General features: G+C 44.6%; 1 protein-coding gene across 1 annotated transcript; it reads left to right on the forward strand.

Moving 5' to 3' along the window:
- The first annotated feature begins 457 nt into the window (after positions 1–457).
- On the forward strand, positions 458–18486 carry cdc42ep4b (CDC42 effector protein (Rho GTPase binding) 4b). The gene is made up of 2 exons (XM_076094049.1): positions 458–623; positions 14063–18486. Exon 2 carries the CDS (start codon positions 14248–14250, stop codon positions 15262–15264), a length of 1017 nt encoding a protein of 338 aa, XP_075950164.1. The 5' UTR covers positions 458–623; positions 14063–14247; the 3' UTR covers positions 15265–18486.
- The last annotated feature ends 1446 nt before the right edge of the window (positions 18487–19932 follow it).

Here is a 19932-nt window from a genome sequence, read left to right on the forward strand (position 1 = left end):
GTCTCTTTCCCAATGTAGCTCTTTGGAATAAAAGTATTTTTTGAGGGGCCCATGTCATCACGTGACTGACGCTTAAAATTGTAATTCCACCGTTTGGTCACAATGTAACTTTTGCTCTTCCTAAGGGAATGAAGCCAAGCAACTCTGCAAGAAAGTGAGATTTCTTAAAATGTCTTCCCCTTTAAATGTCCTACTGCTGTGTGCTTTTCGCCCAACCATTTGATGATCTTATTTAATTGCCTGGATTAGTCCTGGACTGAAGGACTTGTTGGGAGCCCCACCAAGTTGAAGTTCTGCCCATTGTTGTGTGTTGTGGATAAAAGCGTCTCTGTCCCTTTAAACCGCAGCAGGAGGTGGTGCTCAATGGCACATGAGAGGAGGGAGGAGGAGGAGGAGGAGGAGGAAGGGGGAAGGGGGAGGGCCGCTTTGTGCGCCACACACATGCAAACTAAACGGACATTGGAGCACCAACAACGGGACTGTCCTGCCGTAACTCTGCTGCTTCTCCTGTCGAGGGAAAACTAAACTTCTCTCCTGCCTGCTCTGCTGTTCCTCACGTGTTTCCGGGAAGTTTAGCGGAATATAACCTGAAACTTCGCCTTCGCTCGGACCGCAAATAAAAGGTAACATTTCCACCGTGTTGTTGTTCATGAGAGGTATTTAAACCATGTCTGCGAGGGACGAGTCTACGTGCTAAGAGTCAGTGTGGCTAATGTAGTTTCCAGACTTCTCTTATTTGGACGGAGAAGTGAAAACTAATGGCGTGAAATCTGCATCTCATTTGAATGTCAGCCCTGCTTGTGGTCAATCAGCACACTGCAGTCTCGTGGAGACAATGAGCCCTCTGGCGTCCCGTGTGTCCTCCATCAGCCCGGTGGAGACCAGAAAGTTATGGGCAAACTGTAACTATATGAAAGTCACCACTTTAGGTCCCAAATACTGTGGGAGTGCACTTCTTTTTACTTCTGTCACTGAGGAACCTTTTCTATTTATTCTACTTTTGGATCGCAGCCATGAAGTTGTGCAAGGCTCCTGTCTTCTTCTTTTTATATCATGGGATCCCAAATGTGAAAGGCCCAAAGGCACATTTTTTCCAAGAAGTCCTACTTTGTATAATTGCTTATGAAATTACATAAATCTGTTTTAGAGGTAAGGCCAACTCCACAATAAGTCATCATTAACTGTTAAATGACAGCGAAAGAATGCACATTTGGCATCCCCATTTGGAGTCCCCAATGATCCGCAGACCTTTGGACACAAATTACAATACGAATACAATCGCTAATCATTTACTTATTCAGTGTACAGATGCTGGATAAGTGGGAGTCTGAAATCAGGGTCCCACGTAACTATTTCTCATCAGAGCGCACCAGTTCTCCTCGCTGACAGTTGCGTAACATTTAATACTCGGCTACTCTCTGGGTATTTACCAAGAGCTCAACAACCTGCCCGGGCTACTTTCACCATATCCCTCACTCCCCAATTTGTCCACTTTCCCGCGTCATTAGTGAGTCGCTCCTGTTTGTGTTTACAGACCTGGCTCTTGGCCCTCGTGGTCGTCATGGCTGATGAACTGGCTAATTCGCTCTAAAAAACCCACCGCGGCCGTATACCTGCCCATCCTCATTCATCAGGCCCGGGCCGTATAGTGTGCCTGCTTGACTTTAACTACGCCGACCATAAAGTCTGCGGGCCCGTTTTATAACTCTCAGTTTAATTATTCCTTGCCCACAGTCGGTAATCAAGCCTTCGGTGTCGTTAAACCGCTGGTCTGGACAAAAGCAGGAGGACATATTGACTAACGGGCCTGGCTTTGGTGCATTCATTGTACGACTGTTGCCCTCTGACCCTCTCTGTTACACTCAAGCGCACACAACCACAGCCTAAGAACAGCTCTACGGTCTGGAGAAGTTTAGGCCAAGATCAGACTCTGCCCGATCGGCACTTCTCCTCGTGCTTTTCTGTGACTGAAGTGGAGCATTATCCCGCACACTCCAGGCCTTTCAGCTCCTTGTTGTACGACTTCTCCAGAGCTGCCAGGCAGATATATATCTCTCCATCAAGAGTTATTGTGTGCACAGCAGAGTCAGAGGGGAGGGGTGGGAGGGGTGTGTGTGTGTGTGTGTGTCATCTCTGACTGACTGCCTTTTTTTTGCAATGGAGGCTATTTCAGTTAGCTCTGGAGGATACTGCTGCTGCGTAGTGAGGAAGCTGGCTACCTGCCCGACTGTGACTGCGCTGAGGTCATTGCAGTTAGTTTTTTATAATACTGGACAGAAGGCGCGTATGAGTGGGGGTTGGGAGGAGGCAGTCAGACTCATTTGCACTCTCTAGAAAACTTCAGGCAGTTTGTTAAAGTGGAGGCCAACTCATTTCCTTGGGAAACGACACCAAGTCAGTATTTTATTTGTGTGCGTCCGGGATTCCATAATAAGTAGAGGTTTAATGTATGGACTGTAAACTTGAGAGAAGAAATTGGTTAACTGGAGTCAGATGTGTGATAACTTGCAGTATGTTGCATGTTCTTGTTGCCTCAGGAAATGCCTGTGTAAATTGTTAGCGGCCGCTGTAATCCACCCACCTTCATCCCTCTGCTCCATACGAGGCCGACGGGGAACGATGGGAGCATGCCGTGACATTTTGCTCTTCTGCATGGCTTCGTTGCAATTACACGGCCCGCACAACAGCTCCTACAGTCAGGGGGGGGGGGGGGGGGGGGGGGGAAGGAATGCTGTGTTTTAGTTGTCGCTATAAATGGATCAGCTTTGAGTCAGATTCAAAATGGCAGCTGTAATATGTGGAAAAAAAGCCTCACTTATTGAAATATTATTACATTATTGGACGTGTTTCAGTAATGCACTCCAGAGCTCTGAGGCTGTGGAAGCCTCCCAGTTTCTGTGAGTTATTAATCCCTTCAGAGGTGACGGATGTGTCATTTATTTTTATTTTTTTCAGCTGTTGATACTGGAAAGCGTTGAGTCTTATGTTGGAACTCTCAGAGCAGAGATGTTTTGTCTCAGACAATTACAGGATTCACCCCGCCTGCAAAGAAAGCAGCAGGCTCTTTTGAACTCTGAGGAGAAAGCATGCCGAGGGTTCTTAGGTTAATCTTTGAACAGACTTCACGTGGAAGCAGAACACAATGTTATGCAAATATCTTCGGGTGTTTCGCAGAATTTGTTTGACTTTGAATTTCGATCAGGAGGAAAAAAATTAACCAGATCAGTCGCCGTGAAACGGAGAGTCACAAGTCTGTAATTTAGCTCTGTGGGTTCCAACCTCTTAGTAGCTCGTGGTCCCTTAAAACAAAGCAATGTCTGCTGGGAACCCTTTGTTTCAAGTTTGCAGAGTCATTTGTTTTTCTTTGTTTCATTTAAAAACATTTTTGGGAGTTAACCTAAAAAAAACCAATATATTTTGGTAGCTGTAGTATGTTTTTGCTGTTTGGCTGCCCTATCCTGTTAATCCTCTTCTGACCCCACAGATGTGTCCTTCCCCTTGATGGACTGATTTATTATTGTTCTCTAGAAAGCCATGTTCTCTTCCATCTGTGGACGAGTAGATGTCTTTCAACTCGTCTTATTTTGAATAGTTAAGAGAGCTCAAACTGTGTCAAAGGGTTTGAGCTAAACCCCCTGAACGTCTTATCAACATTCAATACTCGGCACAAGGCTGCAGCCCAGTTACTTCGGCTGAAGTTGAGCTGATTCCAGCACAGTGGACCACATGCCCTTTACCATCCCATTAAACAACAATATATCACGTTCCCAGGAAAAGAGCCCGCTTTCTCCTTCTTCTTTTGTGCAACAACCCCGTATGCACCTGTCACATGATCTGTGCCTGTTGTGGTTACTGTCGGTGTAGCGTGACCGTTGTGGCAGAAAATAACCAGTTCAACAGGAATGTTCCTTGCGTGGCTCACCCGCCGCACTGAAGTCGCATCACTCGCTTCTTAAGAAACAAAACCGCTCGACGCTTTAAAATCACACATAAAATTCAACCAAAGATTTAGCCTCCACTACGTTTATAGCACGCCGTCGTCACTCTTGCAGCACATGGTCATGGCAGTTCCAGTGCAGCTGACTGTGGCCAGCCTGGTGGGTTGTACCCGCATTGCAAACATTTCAGAACATCCTCTGCGGTTTCTGCTTCATGCAAATGATCCGTCAGCGTCCATCATCAGCCGGCACACCTGTCTGACGAACATCCTCTGGATTCTTCTCTGAGTACAAACATATTTTGGAACATGTGTCATCGCTATGTCTCCGTTTTGGACTTGCTGGTTGGTAATATCGGTGTCACTGATTTGAACTCGGGTTGTAATTCTTACATTTTTGTCCATTATGTCTCATCTATTAGTCGTGATGAAGTAGAGACTTTGTATGGCTCACGGGTATCACCACCCTCCTAAAGCTTCAGGGATTTCCAGGGGACTACTTTCTGTGTTTGAGATGATTTCTGTGGAATTAAGTTTTTTCTTTTTTAAGTTGCTAGAAGCCTGAGGTCCGTGTCCTGATTGAGGTTATTAACAGAGTTGTTCTTGATAGCGAGCCCATATAATATGTTTTGATTATCAATACTTCTGATAGAGAATACGACCCGGGTTGTGAAATACCAGCGTTTCCCTTTCACATGACATGGTTCCATCTCAGGAAATCTTGGGAGCAGCATACATTGTCATGTCCCAGTTGAGTTAATCAAATAGTTTTGTTGCACACAGTTTGACGCTGATAATAACCCAGCAGTTCATATATAATGTTGCGTAACGTTATGATTTGTCCCACACACCATTGCAGTTTGTTTGAGAACCCGTAGCGTTTTCTGGTGAAAGCGCTTTGAAAGTGTTTGGACACTCATCTTGACGTGAGCTACAGAGACACTTTGAAATGCTGTTTGGTTTAGTCCATTATCTGTGTTTTTATGTGTAAATTAAGGTTAAATAAGATGAAATGAATCTACGCTTTTATCGGCTGACACAGTCCGATAAGAACTTCTTTGTAAGTGCCTTTTTCTTTGTTGTTAAAATCCAGCATCCAAGCGCAGTCGCTTCTCTCTCAACTCTGTAATCATGAGCAGCAACAGCGCTGACGTCTCTAGAACACAGCTAAACATTAACACGAATGATTGCATCGTTTACCATCTCTGCCGTTCGTCAATGACACAATATTGCTTTCAGCAGCAAGTTGGGTGAAATACATGTTGACTCGACTCCGACTGGGTCGTATATTGAAAACGCACACATGGCCGTGCAGCTGGTCATTGTGGTCCCGGCTTTGGCCTGTTTACAGTCCAGCGGGCCCTCATTGTTTCGGCTCTGTATGCGCACACAAACTGGCGGTTTCTCTCTCAAGCGCACCCAAGAGACAAAAGAGGACTGTTGGCGTAACTGTGGTCACCTCTGCTCCCCGCTTTATGACAAATACACGGGAAAGGTCACATGATGATCTGGTGATCCTGTGAGAGTTGCTGGTTTTCGTGTGAATATGAATGTATATCCTCCCTGCCCGAGCTCTAGAGGACCGTTTTGGGTCAGCGATTCTGGACTGTGGTGGAAGGTTACCTGCGTAGATATGCCTCAAAGGCCTTTGTCTCTTTGTATTAAATGAATGTGAATCATGGTAAATAGTGGGTGTCACTCATGTGGGTCACCGTTAAACCCCGTCTAGTGTACGTGCGATCTGTTTTCCTTTAGAGGCACATGCCTGTGGTTTGGGTGTGCCGAAAGGGTTTGGTTCCTGTCTTCTACTGAGCTGCCTTGTTTTTTTTTGGTCTGTTCTCTTCTATTGTTCTTTGTGTGACATTGCTGGTTTCTCGGTTCCAGAGGGGGGGTGTGTGTGTGTGTGTGTGTGTGTGTGTGTGTGTGACTCAAACCTCCCAGAAGACCCTTGAACCTATTTACAGCAGTTTGAGCAGGAGCCGTTGACAGACTTTAGTCATACACTTAACGATTTTATACACACACAGGTAGAATGCATGTAAACGCAGCCACAACAGGCCACCTGTATGCGCTTCCCTAATGAAAACGTTATGCTCGCTGACGTATGTTTCCAGGAAAAACAAATTGTTGCTTGATTGCCAAATTAAAGTAGCATGTCGGATGTGAAACGCTATCTTTTAGAAAACCAAATAAAAGAAAGATGACACCTCAAAGACATTCCTGACATAATTAGGTGGTTTTTCCAGAAAGCTCTAAGAATGTTGCACTTCTATCATCTGGCGGACAGATATACAAGGAGCCACATATTAAATGTTGATCAATTGTGGCTTTTCTCTTGTGAAATGTGATCTGCGTTCCATGCCTTTGGCATTTTACTTTCTATGGTTACAACTAATGATTGTTTCCTTTAACTTTCATTACTCTTGCACTCAAAATACTGAACCCTGGTGCTCATCTTCAAATTGCTGGTTTTGTCCGATCCATGCTCCAACACCCACATTTATAATTATATAAAATCAGCAATTCCTCACGCTTGACAAGCTGGAAATGTTTGATATTTTTTACTTTATTAACGGCAACATTTACTCGATTCCAAAAGATTATAAAAACCATAATTAGTTAGTACTAGACTGACGGCTTATTCAACTTAAAATGACGTGAATTTAGCTGCCTTGCACATATTTAGTCCATATTAGATTATAGCACGCACACAGATCAACTGTGACTCGCTGCTGAAATGTAATCAGTCCATGTGTGCTTAGCTTCCCGAAGAGTCACTTTAGCAGGAACCATTTCACACGGCCTGTGTGCACGCACACAGACACTCACAGCAAGCATGGCCTCCTCACACACAGCACTAACCAGCTCACAGTGGATGTAGGTAAATCAATCAAGGGCACAATTACGTTAACTATGTGCTTTTACGAGGTCAGACGCTCCAGTCTTTATCTCCGTTCTGTTCTGTTGTTTTCTAGCTTGTTGACTGCTGTTGTGAGGAGCTATTATCAGGTCGGATGTTTGTGGACTTGCGTGTTCTCTTTTGTCTGCGAGTGGGTCACATTTAAAGTTAACACCGTGGGAGGTTTGTTAGCTTGTCTTGTCATCAGGGCTTGTTCCCTGAGGCCTGACTTCAGTGGGAAAATAAAACCTGTTTAGAAGTTGACACAGTACAGAAAATGGTCACTTATCTTCCAGGAGGTCTACCGAGAGACCTCCTGCTGGTTTCACCAAAGTTTGCACGTGTCCTGTTTCTGTAGAGTATAAAAGATTGTCCCACTGGCTTATCTTTTTTTGGTGATTTTGTTCCCCAAAGGTCTCATTCTGAGCTACTCGTTAGTGCTTCTGACCCTCTTTCCTTTGGAAAAAATAACCGCCAATATTGCCAGTAAACTATTTGAACTCATTAACTATTGTGCGAGCCAACTGTGGCTTTGGCGTCCCCGCTGTACCGGAGCATTTTGCATTCCCTCCCTGTCTTTTTTAGCACAACCCTCAGTAGAAATTCTGCTTTGTTATGTCGTCCAACAGCGATTGGACGGACGATTCAACCACTTGGCTGAGATCCTGCACTCTGGTACCAGGCGTCTATTTGCCGTCTATTTGTCGCAGACCGATGGGGCGGGTTTCAGCTATTAATTAGACGTGTGCTCGTGTGCACGCTCTCAAACACACACACACACAGTGTAGTACAATCCCTCCACTGTAGGCTTAATAAGGGACACGGAGACAGAACGTCTGTCACTGTGCGGGCATGACTGAGTGAATCCAATGTGGTGACACCCCTTTGAGGGTGTGTTTCTCTCCAGTGCCCAAACATCCCTGCGGTATTGTTGCTCCACGTCGGCGAGATTGTGTCCCTTCACATTTTTACTCATATTCATACTTCCCAATAGCTTATTACATAATCAAGAAACATGTTCATATCTAGCAGCTTGTTTTTCAGCCAAGGTTCCTCTTTCCCCTCTGTGGCTGCAGCGCACCCAGTATCTGACCCGAACTGTGCCGGAGGAACGCTTTATAAAAGGCCAGCTTGACTGGACACACAGAGCGGTTGTTCGGAGGCCCGTCCTCTGCTTCTGGATATCAGGATTTGTAGAGATAAAGAAAATAAATCACTCAACCCAGTCACGTGGTGATTGTGTTATCGAGTGTGCTGGGGTCATGACGGGAGCTTTGTGCAACACACCAAATGTGGTAGAAATGGATTTTGGAGTCTCACAGCGTAGCGCTGGCTGGTGGGGCAGCGGGGGGTCGGTTTGTGTGTGTGTTTTGTTTCTCTAGACGCTGACGGAGGTGTGGAGTTTGCCGTCCTGAGCTCGTGTCACACAGAGCAGAGGGCCGGCTCAGGCACGCTGGTTTTATTTGCTCTCGTCGAGCACGCTGCCCTTAATCTTCCCGTGCTTTTGTTTCTGCCCGGGCAGCATTAGGGGCCCTGGAGGCCAACGCGCGTACAGAGGGCGCGTAGTACTTTGGGCAACAATCCTGCTGATGTCGGTATATTTTCCCGAACTTATCTCTCAGTGTTTCTACATAAACATGAGTGTTCACTATCGTGTCAGTCTTCTGCAGATAAAGCACGAAACATTTCCCAACAACTTTCCTCTCCTCTCAGGTCCAGCCCGTGGTAGGAGCAGCTATATCACTACAGTCTTTAAATCCAATTATGTAAACCGTTGCATATTATTCAGAACATGTTTTCCTCTAACGGCGTAACGTTTTAGGACGCATAGTTACATTTAATAGCGCAGTGTTATGTAAGGACAAGTCTGTTGACACTGAATAACTGAATTCAACGGGCCCTCAGAAGATTTCCTTAATTTCAATCAAGTAAAGTTTTGTTTAAATTCGAGCATCCGCACCAAAACCGTTCTGTTAGTCTAACGAGCATGCTCTCATGTCTGCCTCTCAGAGCATAAAGGCCTTTTATTAAAGAAGTTGACAAAAAAATGACTTCACTCAAGAAGTTTTGTCTTTAACTTACATTCACAACACACATCCTCCTCAGTAGAATATAGTCAGACGATATATTAATAATTGATTAAAGATGGTACACTCTTCTGAGGAGGAGTGTGAGTTGTGGTTGAAGAGTCCGGAAACAGCCAGTAAATGGACACAAGATTTCCAATTAAAAAACAAAACTCCTCCTCCTCTGCATTGGAGTCACACAAACACTAAACACGCTCACTTTTTCCAGTAATTTGTGTTTTTTTTGCATTAGATCAGTACAGGAGCAGCAACAACCATCACAGTTAATGCTCACTGTTTCCTCTCCGAGTGTTGAATAAGCTCTCCATGTAGATGACCTGCACAGGATGTGTTTACCGTGGGATCATACACCTGTTCTCAACAGTCCTCTGGTCCGTCTCTGCTCAAGATGTTTCTGCTGTTTGTCATACAGGGTTAGCCTTCGAGCTGTTTGAGTAGGTATGATGTTGGACAGGAAGAACGGGTTCATATTGTAGCCTGCGGTAAGGACAAAAGATGTGTCGCTAACAGGTCGTCACATCAAACGTTGCGTTCCTAATCTTACTGTATCAGTCACACATACTTTTAGACCTTCTGCGTCACTTTTCAGGTATGTTACAAAGCGAAGGAAGGCTGGGTTTTGCACGCTCCATAAGCAGAGTGTTTCTGCGTCCGCTGTCTGTGCGGTGAGTTAAGGACAATAAGTAGCTGTCGGACTGGAGGAAACTTGGAGAAACACTTGGCTTGAGAGGGAGGCTTTGCTAATGAGCTCGCACAAAGGCAACAGCAACATGATGTGAGGCGGATTCATACATAGTTGATGAGGTCTCCGAGTTCCTTCATTTCACTTCAACAGTTTTTGTGTTTAGACGACAAAAATGGAACTCATAGAAACATTAAGTAAGATTATTAAAATACAAATAAAACTGTTTATTATGATATATATATATATATATATATATATTTCAACCTAAATGCAGCTTGTTGTGTGCATCAGGCAGGGTCCATGTTGTTTCAGTGTGTCGCCGTCTTCTCCCCCCGTGGGAATCCCATGTTTGGGCCGGAGGCTGTGGCCCTCACAAAGAAGCTGCAAATGAAGTTCGGCCGACCTTCTTTGTCAGAGTTGAGAACTTTCCATTCTTATGCAGCGCCATTGATTAATCGATTAGCAATGTCATACATGGCGTAGGCTGACTCGTATATTCATTTGCATATCAATGTTGCTGACAACAGGGTTGAACAATGGAGCAGATTCAAGGTTAAACAAAGCAGAAACGTCTCTGTGTTGAACTTAAACATGAGGACTGGAGGTTGGACGAGAAAATATTCAAACTTTGAAAAACATGTTGCATTCCTACCAAACATTTTCCTTGACTGTTCTTTTTCTGCATTTGTTTACCAGTGGAAGTGTTGTTGACCACAGTTTCCTCAATGTTAATGTCCAAACACATCTCTGGAATTGGATATGGAAACATCGCAGCATGTTTAATGACTTCATATGACACGATTATTCTGCTATTGATGAACTTGTTGGGTAACCGATAAACCCACCATTGTCATTATATGCTTTCCCAGTAGGAGAAGCTTATCTTGCTTGTATTCCCATTTTTATATATTCTATAGATATGAAAGAAACCTGTCAGACAATAGCCGGGCTCCCATCACTGTTGTGTGATTACACTTTACTCTCGCATGGAGGCTTCCACCTTGTGAATAAATGATAGATCCTCGTTCTGTCTCTATTTTAAGAATTTAAAGCGCAGTCAAAAATAAACACCAGAAGCGATCGCAGTCAGTGTGTACGACTGTGGCTTTAACGAGACAGCAGTCGAGCTGTGACGGGATAAGCAGCCGAAGCCTCTTTCCCCGCTTCATAGGGTGGAAGGAGAGAGAGAGAGAGAGAACTGTGTGGCGCCTGTGATCCACGGGATTACAAGAGTGAGGCTGAACGCTTATGAGCACTGGTGGTCGTTATGATGTCACCCTGCGCCTGTCGGAGTCCGCCCAGCGACATAGGATGCTCTTAATCGTTCATGGCCCTGTCGCCCGCTTGTCTCAGTTTGAGCTGGAGTCATGTGACACTTGGAGTGTTCGGTTACATAAGGGCTTCGTCACCGGCTGGCATGGCGGCTGAGGCAATCATTCTAAACTAAAACGAACAAGATAATACCCAATGCTGCTGCTCTAACATGGGACATTTGTAGCTGTGTTTCTGTGTATATTGAAAGCAATGTCCTAGTAGTATGAGTCAACACAGTGCTATGTACTACGTTTCTGTCCAGGCACTGAAGTGAAATAACTTAGAACATTAATTCCAATCCACGCTTCACCCGCCTGCTAAACTAGTGGAATAGTCTACTCGGTCTCAGGTCTGAAATGAGAAAATCGATGATAATGAAAGTACCTGAAGTCCAAAAAGATTGAGGTATTAGATTGTCACATATAGATGGAAAGTCATTGGAACCAAAAATATATTCCGCTCTGCCTGATGGTTCTTCTGATGGAGTAAATTACACATTTTCCAAATCCCAAAAAAAAAGAGCCCCAAAATGTTTTTCTTCTTCTCTAAAATCAGGCTTAAGTTTGACTTGATGCCTAACACTGATTCGGAGAAAGCATGGATAGACTTACTGAAAAAATATGTTTATGACATTTAACAGCTTCGATTTGATATGCACGGCATTAGTATTCATAACACTGCCATTCTCCATGATGTATCTGAAAGGCTGCAACTGAATATGACAGGACTGCCTGCAGGCCGTACTTCATCTTTTGTCATGCCCAGAATAATGGGGTCTTGGTGATCCTGGGGGGAGGGGGGGGGGGGGTTGAACTATTCCTCATCAAACACCAAGGGGCCCAGATGGACATTAAATGGGCCATTTCCTGGAAGGACTAAAGGTGTGGGGTTTGCACCTTTTTGATATTTGAGCACCCACCGACATATTTTATGCAGAGGTTGAATGTCTTGGGAGTGAAGAGGCACATCAAAGGCATTCCCCTTCAGCTATAGCACCGTGGGGGGATTGTCTTATTGCCCTGCATGTGGCCTCCAGGAAGGGGTTAATCCATCCATCTGAATGAGCTGATCTCTCCATGTAGGGGATCAAATCTCTCTCTCTCCGTCTCCAGCCGGCTTACAGACAGGAAGCTCTGCTCGGATGTTGCCATAGAGAAATGCAAAACTCTGGGCAGCGGGGAGGAACACATCCGTTTGAGTTGTCTTGACTGGTCAGTCGCACATTCGGCAGCCTTTTTGTGCAGCGGATGCTAATTGGCTACTGCTCAAGGCGTGAAGCAATAAGCGGTTTAGCTAATAATAGATCGTACTGCATTACGACTGTGAGTCGACTTTGTGGGTATTTGTTTGCTCCACCCTATGATCTGATAGTTTGGCATCCAGTTGCTGTTTAAATAGCCGGCCCAACAGTAAGCCTACTCCAGTTGTTAGTATAAGGGTGTGAACTTGAACTCAAATGGCTTTTAAGTAGAAGTTGAACATGAGCTTTTCAAGTGTTATTTGTCAATGCCGTTGCTCTTTGTTTGCCCGTTTTTTGTGCCATCTTCTTTGTTGTTGTGGGCACAGTGCATCTCCGCCATTAACAGCACCAGAACAACAGAAGAAATATTGAATGAAGTTGTTGAATAATGAGGATAAAACCTCCGGCAGTGGATAGAGTTCAGTTCTCTTCGGAGATGATCTCTCCGTTTTTGAAAGAGCAGCGAACAAAAAACAAACCCAGCGCATGCTTTTATCATCCATGAAACCTGCCTCTGTTCCCTCTAGTGCTACACAGTTGCCTTTCCAGTTGAATGGGTTATTGTCAGAGATGCAAATGTTTTCATGGATGGCGTTGTTGAATATTGTTGAGTGAAGCCCCCATTCATTCACTGTGGGGATACGCATACAGGCCTGGAGCGTGGGCTTTAGCTCCAGTTTGAGAATGATGGGACAGCTGTCTGGCTAAAACAATTGAAACCTTTGTTAATGCCATTAACGCATGGAGCTGGTTGACTGTATCTAGCACAGAAGTGGGTGTTTTTAAACCTTTCTCTCCGCGTGATTCTGATTTAAGTTCATGTTTCAGGGCTGGTGACGCGAGGACAGTTTGGTCTATGAAAGGAGCGCTGTTATCTGCTTATTGAGTCAAAGAAAATCGGTGCAAGTACAGGATCAAGGTGAGCTGCAGTAAACCAAGAGCAGCCTGCTTTCCTCATATGAGGAAAATAACTAATTAATGACTTGGTCATTTCCAAGTAGATAAGATAGACACACGTAGGTCAAATTGTGCCATTCATGTAGGTTTATGAAAAACTGTCGTAATGAAGCAGTGACGGGCGGAACAAAATATTCTGTTGGAGGCTCTCGAACTGCCTTCAAGGCTAAAGAGACAAAATGTTTCCATTGCTGCCTCTTTGTGTTGTTCTCAGTTTGGCCTTTTGTCTCTCGATGATGGGAAGGTTGGAACAGAATGTAGCAGTTCTGAACTTTCTGAGCTGTGCTGTAATGCTAAAGAAGTGCTGCTCCACTTCATTATTTTTTTTAGTCTTTGTGCCAGCTTGAACTGCCCCGGCTCCCTGTATCCTGTGTCTTGCTGGTTATGTAACAGTCAGGGGCCTAAATGGGAACTAAAGCACAGCAGAGGCAGCGGACACTGCAGCCACTTGAAGAAGCGAATGTGACAGCAGCCTATTAGAGTTTTTAGGGGGAGCCAAAAAAAATGTAGCAGAAGAATTGTACCGACACATTTGAATGGGAACTTATTTTGCCTTGGTAGGCTTCACTCAGGGTGTCATTACTGTTTTCTTTAGGAAGGTGCTGTGGACTTTGCACCGGAAAGCTTTTCTTCACCGTTGCACAACACCCTCAGACCTCTGAATGTATAAAAACCTTTGAGTTTAGTACCACTCAAGTGAGGCTTCATTTTAAAGCTCTGGCAACAAAAGTTTCCGTACTCGATGCAGATCAGGACGGGGTGAGTAATGTGATAGTGGGGGATGAGAAATGAATAGGCACAGCTCTTCAGTGAAGCATTTGAAGTGGTTGGGTACTTTTGCAGCAGAATGAAATGGTGTCTGTTATTAATTGCATGTTTCCACATTGCCTGCCAAGGACATAAGTACTGATGTGGTTTTAATGCTCTCTGTTCTTCTTCACAGGCTGATCCAAAGGTAGAGATGAAACCCGAGCTGGAGGACCAGAATGGCTGCTCACATTAAACACCTGGAATTACACTTTCTTTGACAACATCTCGTACAACTGCCAACATCTTTTTGGAAGGAACTCTCCTGAACTCCTACAGAACCCTAGTTTAATTTCTCTCTGTTGAAGTCAGACTGCCATCATGCCTATACTCAAGCAGCTGGTGAACAACTCTAAGCAGTCGAAGCGGCGGTCTCGGGCCGACCTCACCTCGGAGATGATCAGCTCTCCATTGGGGGACTTCCGCCACACCATGCACGTTGGCAGGGGAGGCGATGCCTTTGGGGACACTACGTTTCTTAGCACCCGATCAGGGGAACCTCCCAGGGAGCCGGAACCAAAGCAGGCAACAAAGCACGGCTCCCCCGTCACCAAACCAGGGCTGCTGTCCCGCACCTTCAGAAGCAGCAAGCGCTCCCAGTCAGTAAACCGGGGGGACAAGTATGACTACAATATGATGGCGCCCTCTGGTGGCTCATCTGCCTTTGTGAAAAATGCCATATCCCTGCCTTACTTAAACGAAGAGGATACAAACAGAGGCAGCAAACTGCCAAAGAGCGTGTCCTCGAGCCCCATGAAGAGGCTGTCGGAGATTGAAAGCAAGCCGGTAAATGGAGCTGCGGCGATGGCAACATTGGATGCGGAGTTCGAAGAGCGTAATTTTGGCGAAATTACAGATTTGCCCCCATCCATGCCTAAGGGAGGCGGCATGAAGCACGCAGAGTCTATGATGTCCTTCCACATCGACTTGGGGCCCTCCATGCTCGGGGACATCTTGAGCGTGATGGAAAAGAAAGGCTGGGAGGACGACGACCTCGGCTACGAAGAGGGGAAATGTAGCGAGGGCTGCGCATCACCCTCCCTCATTCCCCACATATATGATGAAGTGGAGGAGCAGGCCCCTGCAAGGCCACCTCGCAGCATGTACCAGCAGAAGCCCACGGTGGATCCCTACACCCCAGAGCTACCCACCAGGAACAACCACCACAACCTGGACAGCTACTCCGTGTCCAGCGCCGGCTCGGTCACTGAGGAGAAACCTCAGTACCAACTCCACGACGCCGACACGGACAGTGCAAAGTACAGTTCGCCCCGTGGGGAGGAAGACAGAGAGTTCACCTACATGGACGATGAGGACGACGATGAGATCCGAGTGTAGACTGGTTTCATTGTCTCAGAGGACACTAATTGAGAGGACTAAGCTGGAAAAGATGGGAGGGATTTAGAGGCAGGGCCACATCTGCTTTAAGCTGCTTGTAGATCAATCGTATCTCTGCACACTTCGTTCAACATCATAAACCAATACAGCCTTATTCACTGTGCTGTATTAGGAGGTATGAGCCGAGTGCATACAGACTGGCTCACACAATGACTTCATAAAGTTTCGAGTTCGTCGATTGTTGCACATTTTTGCAATGTCAAACTCTGAACTCATGATCGGGGAATTCTTCAATTCCCAAAAAGACCGACTCTCTCGTGTTCAAACCTTTGTCCTTCAAATTTGTCCGCATTACAAATCATCATGACTATAGGGTTGGAGAGCCGTACCCCCATTTGTCAGTCACACGGATATCATGTTTGGAGTGTGATGGTGAGAGACACGCGAGGTCACAAACCAGATGTGGATGTGCACCACAGATTCTGAACCAGGAAGAGAGGGGACACTCGGATAGCGTTGAATTCCCCGAGTGTGTGTGAGTGATCATGGAGTCTTATTGACACTAAATAGATAAAGTAGATTTTACTTTTGTCCCCGTCAGACTCAAAGGGGTGATTTCTGTTATTTAGCTTTACTTCATGTTATGTACATAGAGTATCTGGAAGTCGCTCTACAGTAGCCTGTTGTATTTGAGTTTGGTAGTTTATCATTTTGCCGCTGTCTTCATTTTGTAAATTCACAGAGAGCTGTGTTAGTTTTTCATACATTTTGATAAGGGATGGATTATTCTCAATGTGCACTGCTAGATCTTTAAAGTTTAGTCTTTTGGGACGGGGTTTCTGACATTTCTTACAAAAACGTCTTAATGGTACTACAGAGTGAGCCAGCTTCTTTCTGTAGAAGTTGGCTGCATGGCACTTAATTACTCAAGTAGACATCAAATGTTCTATCACTCCTGCAACCACTGTCATGGTAAAGCTGTATCGGATGACAATGACTTCTGTTTTACAAAAATCGTCCGCTGCTAGTGAAGGTTTATTTTAATTTGCAAAAGAAGGCCTTATGTACGTGTTCTGTGTCCTGTATTCATTGAAACAGGACAGAAGTGGTGATTGAGGCTGATTATGTGTATTTCTGAGTCGTCACATCTCGTTCCACATCAGCACTGAGGTTGGTAGGACAGCAGGTCAGCAGAGAGGCATATACAAAGTTTGAAAGGGAGTTGTTGCAGTATGAAAAATTGTTATATCAATGAATAGCTTTGGCTCTATCCAGCAGACGTATCCTCTTTCTCTAGACATGAGCTCAGGCTTGTCTCTAAAGGCAGAGGATGTGAAAACATGTACAAAGTGTTATTAGAGCACAGCTACTTGAAAGATGGGCATCAGGTGTGCCCCGGGGCGGTGAGACTGAGAGTGGCAGATATTTCCCCAACTGGCCCCACAAGTGGTACCGTTCGCCTCCTCTACACAACCCAAATCACACAGTAGGTAACGGATGATTAAATCAACCCATCATCTGGCCTTTCCCCGTCTACTCATTACATGTGCTGGATTATTGGCCCCCAACCAGCTGGAACTGCTCCAGAAACAGCAGGGTCAGGAACAGCCAGGTGGGCTGTTTAGTCTTTGGCTTTCTTGTGTCTTCTAATACACGCTCGCTCAGCAGGCTCCTCCAGGTCACTTTCAGTTCTAAAGAAGGCACGCAGAGGAGTGCTCTTTCTGGTATCCATAATTAATGTCTGACCTTTTTTTTTTTTTTTTTTGGTATTATTTGGTGTTAGAAAACTAATTGCCATGTCTGACAAATGGGACCTTTGAATTTCCTGTGTGTGTGTGTGTAGATAGAATCAGGATGCTGTGCCATTCTGCCTCGAGGTTACTGAAATGTTTTTGGGAAAAAAACATCTTCATGAACAAGAAGTTCTGACATTGTTTTGTAAGAGATCTGGAGGAAATTGCCAAGTATGTTGCAACTATATTGTTGGGTAACGTTAGCAGGATGTTTGATTTTGTTCAAGTTTCTTGTTTGTTTTTTTACTTATGTATAGATATGCAGTATGATTCGAGTCACAACTCTTTTATATTTTAATGTAAATGGGCCAAATTTCACTTCTATTGATCCATTGTGAAGCGTGTGGTTGGTTGATTGTTTGGGCAGCTTCAACCCTTCATGTTCATCACCAAGAAATGGAAAACCTGAGAAAAAACAACACTCCTTATCTGCCGTTGTTATAATCTAGTAATGTAAATATAATTTGTGCCATCGATGATTACAGTCTTTGTTATCAGCAGTGTGACTCTGTGGTACCAGCGTGAGAACTAGAAGAATGCTAGTGGCTTTAACACTAAACGGAACATTCACGGCCAAATTGTATTCACAAGTAAATTTGGAAGAGGCAAACAGAGCATCGTGGGAAAGCATACTAAACTACGCTGAAATACGTTAACCTTTTGACATTTCTGGTGTTTCTTTGAAGGAAAGGCCAGAATGAACCAGTATAAAGGCATTAGCTGATACTCTCTGCCCCAGGTCTGCTTTAAAGTTGTCTGTGCCCAGACAGCTGTGGGTTGGACTGTGAAAAAAGTGTCTCAGAGTTCTGCTGTTGAATGTTTTCTTTTTCCATTCAGTGGCTGTAGTGTTATGCCAAGTATGTACTGTTTTCTTTTCCTTCTGCTTATTCTGGTTTTACAGTATATTAATATATTTACCTTCCTCACTCTCCTTTCTCTGAAATAACAGCTATATTTTTCAATAAAAGAGAAAGCTGGTAATCTTTAAACACGACTCGACTTTTTGTTTCATCTCCATGAGTCCGTCGCCGCAGGAGGCTGCATTGTTTTCAAACTCTTGAGGCAAGTTTATTCACATTCTGCTTCCACAACAGGCCGAGCAAGCGTTGAAATCTGACCTTCAAGTAGACTCATGAATTTATACTGCGGGAGCTGCTTTAAGAGTTCCAGCCACGTCCTCAGTTTAACAAACTCTCACTCGGGAGTGTATTATTCTCCATAAATAACCCTGAAGTGAAAGATAAAACCTTGTTTATAAGATTCCACAGTAAAGGCAAGATGAGTCTTGTTAGCTAATGTGAGCCCTCCAGCCTGCCATTGATTTTGTAAGGCTTGGGAGGTTGCTTGATAAAGCATGAAGATGCTTGAAACACTCAAACCTGGTGTTCCATGACATGCAGGAATTAAAGTCATCATGTTTACGGTTTTATATGATCCAACTCGGTTTGTGTCTGCGAGGAAGGGGAGAAAAGTTAAAAAGCAAATCATAGTATAGGATGTCAAAAAAAGTAATTTTAAAAAAGCCATAGTATGTGAAAAAAAAGTAATGGAATAGGATGTTAAATTTTAAATTAAGTCATAGTATAGCATGTCGAAAAAGTCATACTATAGTACGTGAAAAAAAAGGCATAGGTAAAGAATTTGTTAGAGAACACAAGTCTACTCAGCCACAGAAAAAAGTACAATTTCAACCACCTCACCACTTTAAGATATCAGCATTTGAAGCAGTATTAGGCACTGATGTGTTTTACACTTACAAAGTGATAATAATTTTTATAGAAAGTCATAGTTTAGTAGGTTACAAAAAGGTCATAGGATAGCATATCGTAAAAAGTCTAAGTATAAATTCATGAAACGTCATAGCATGTCACAAAGAAGTCATAGTATAGTATGTCTAAAGTTACTCTACCAGAACCTTTATGACTTTCTACCCTATGACTTTTTGGAAGTTACTGTGCTATGACTTTCTTATTACATACTATACTTTTACATTTTAATACATACTACACTGACATTTTTAGAACTGGCTCTACCACTTGGCAGAGCTGGCTGATATACCAAGGCTGAGTTCCCCCCCCCCCCCCCCCCCTTTCTAGTCTGTCTTATCTAATAAAGGCAAAAGGCCAAAAGAAAGACAGCGAGTGCCTCCAGAAAGCCTGGGTCATGACCACAAACCACCTCCTTATTCACTCCAAAATGAGTCCAAGAAAAGGGCAGGTCGGTAGGTTGTGTGTCGGTGTCTGCTGAGTCCAAGTTTGTCCAGGTCCTTCTGTTATGGCTTAGCATGGTGGACCAAAATGCAGGACCCTGTCAAGAGCTAGGTGAGGTGATAAGGAGGGTCTATTAACTGGAAGCAGGGAATGAAGACGGATGTGGGGGAAGAATCCGGCGGGTGGTTGCAGAGGATGGTGGGTGAGACGGTGACTGGAAAAAACGAGGCAGAGCGAGGGGAGCTGGCTGGATGGGAGCGTGGCGAGACAGCAGGCAGGCAGGCAGTAATCCTTTGGCACAGGGAAGCAGTCTAGAGCAAGCCAGAACACAAACGAGGAAAAGTAAACTTAGAATGCACAATTTCAACGGGCCTGGAGCTTGAGACTATACCACTGTAGCTGAATCATTGATCTGGCGAGGACTGTGAGGAAAACCAGGGTTGATATGCTGTGGAGCTGATGAGTAGATTGCTGACAGGTGTGTGCAGAGCAGGGCGCCAGGAGAGGTGATGAGCTGATTGATGGCAGGTGCGTTGGTGAACAGGGATCCAGGCAGACAGCAGGACAGCAACTACAGACAGGAAACCGGTTACTTATGTTAATTGCTTTACGTTTAGTTTAAGTACTTATTTTAATCTCGGTCGTGATGTTTTTTCGAAACCTTA

The sequence above is a fragment of the Anarhichas minor genome, unplaced genomic scaffold (assembly GCF_050575085.1).
Source record: "Anarhichas minor isolate MPS153535 unplaced genomic scaffold, ASM5057508v1 ptg000017l, whole genome shotgun sequence".
Classification (NCBI taxonomy): Eukaryota; Metazoa; Chordata; class Actinopteri; order Perciformes; family Anarhichadidae; genus Anarhichas; species Anarhichas minor.

Bases quoted from the DNA above. Each gene is read 5' to 3' on its own strand.
- cdc42ep4b (XM_076094049.1), top strand. From the start codon at position 14,248: ATGCCTATACTCAAGCAGCTGGTGAACAACTCTAAGCAGTCGAAGCGG.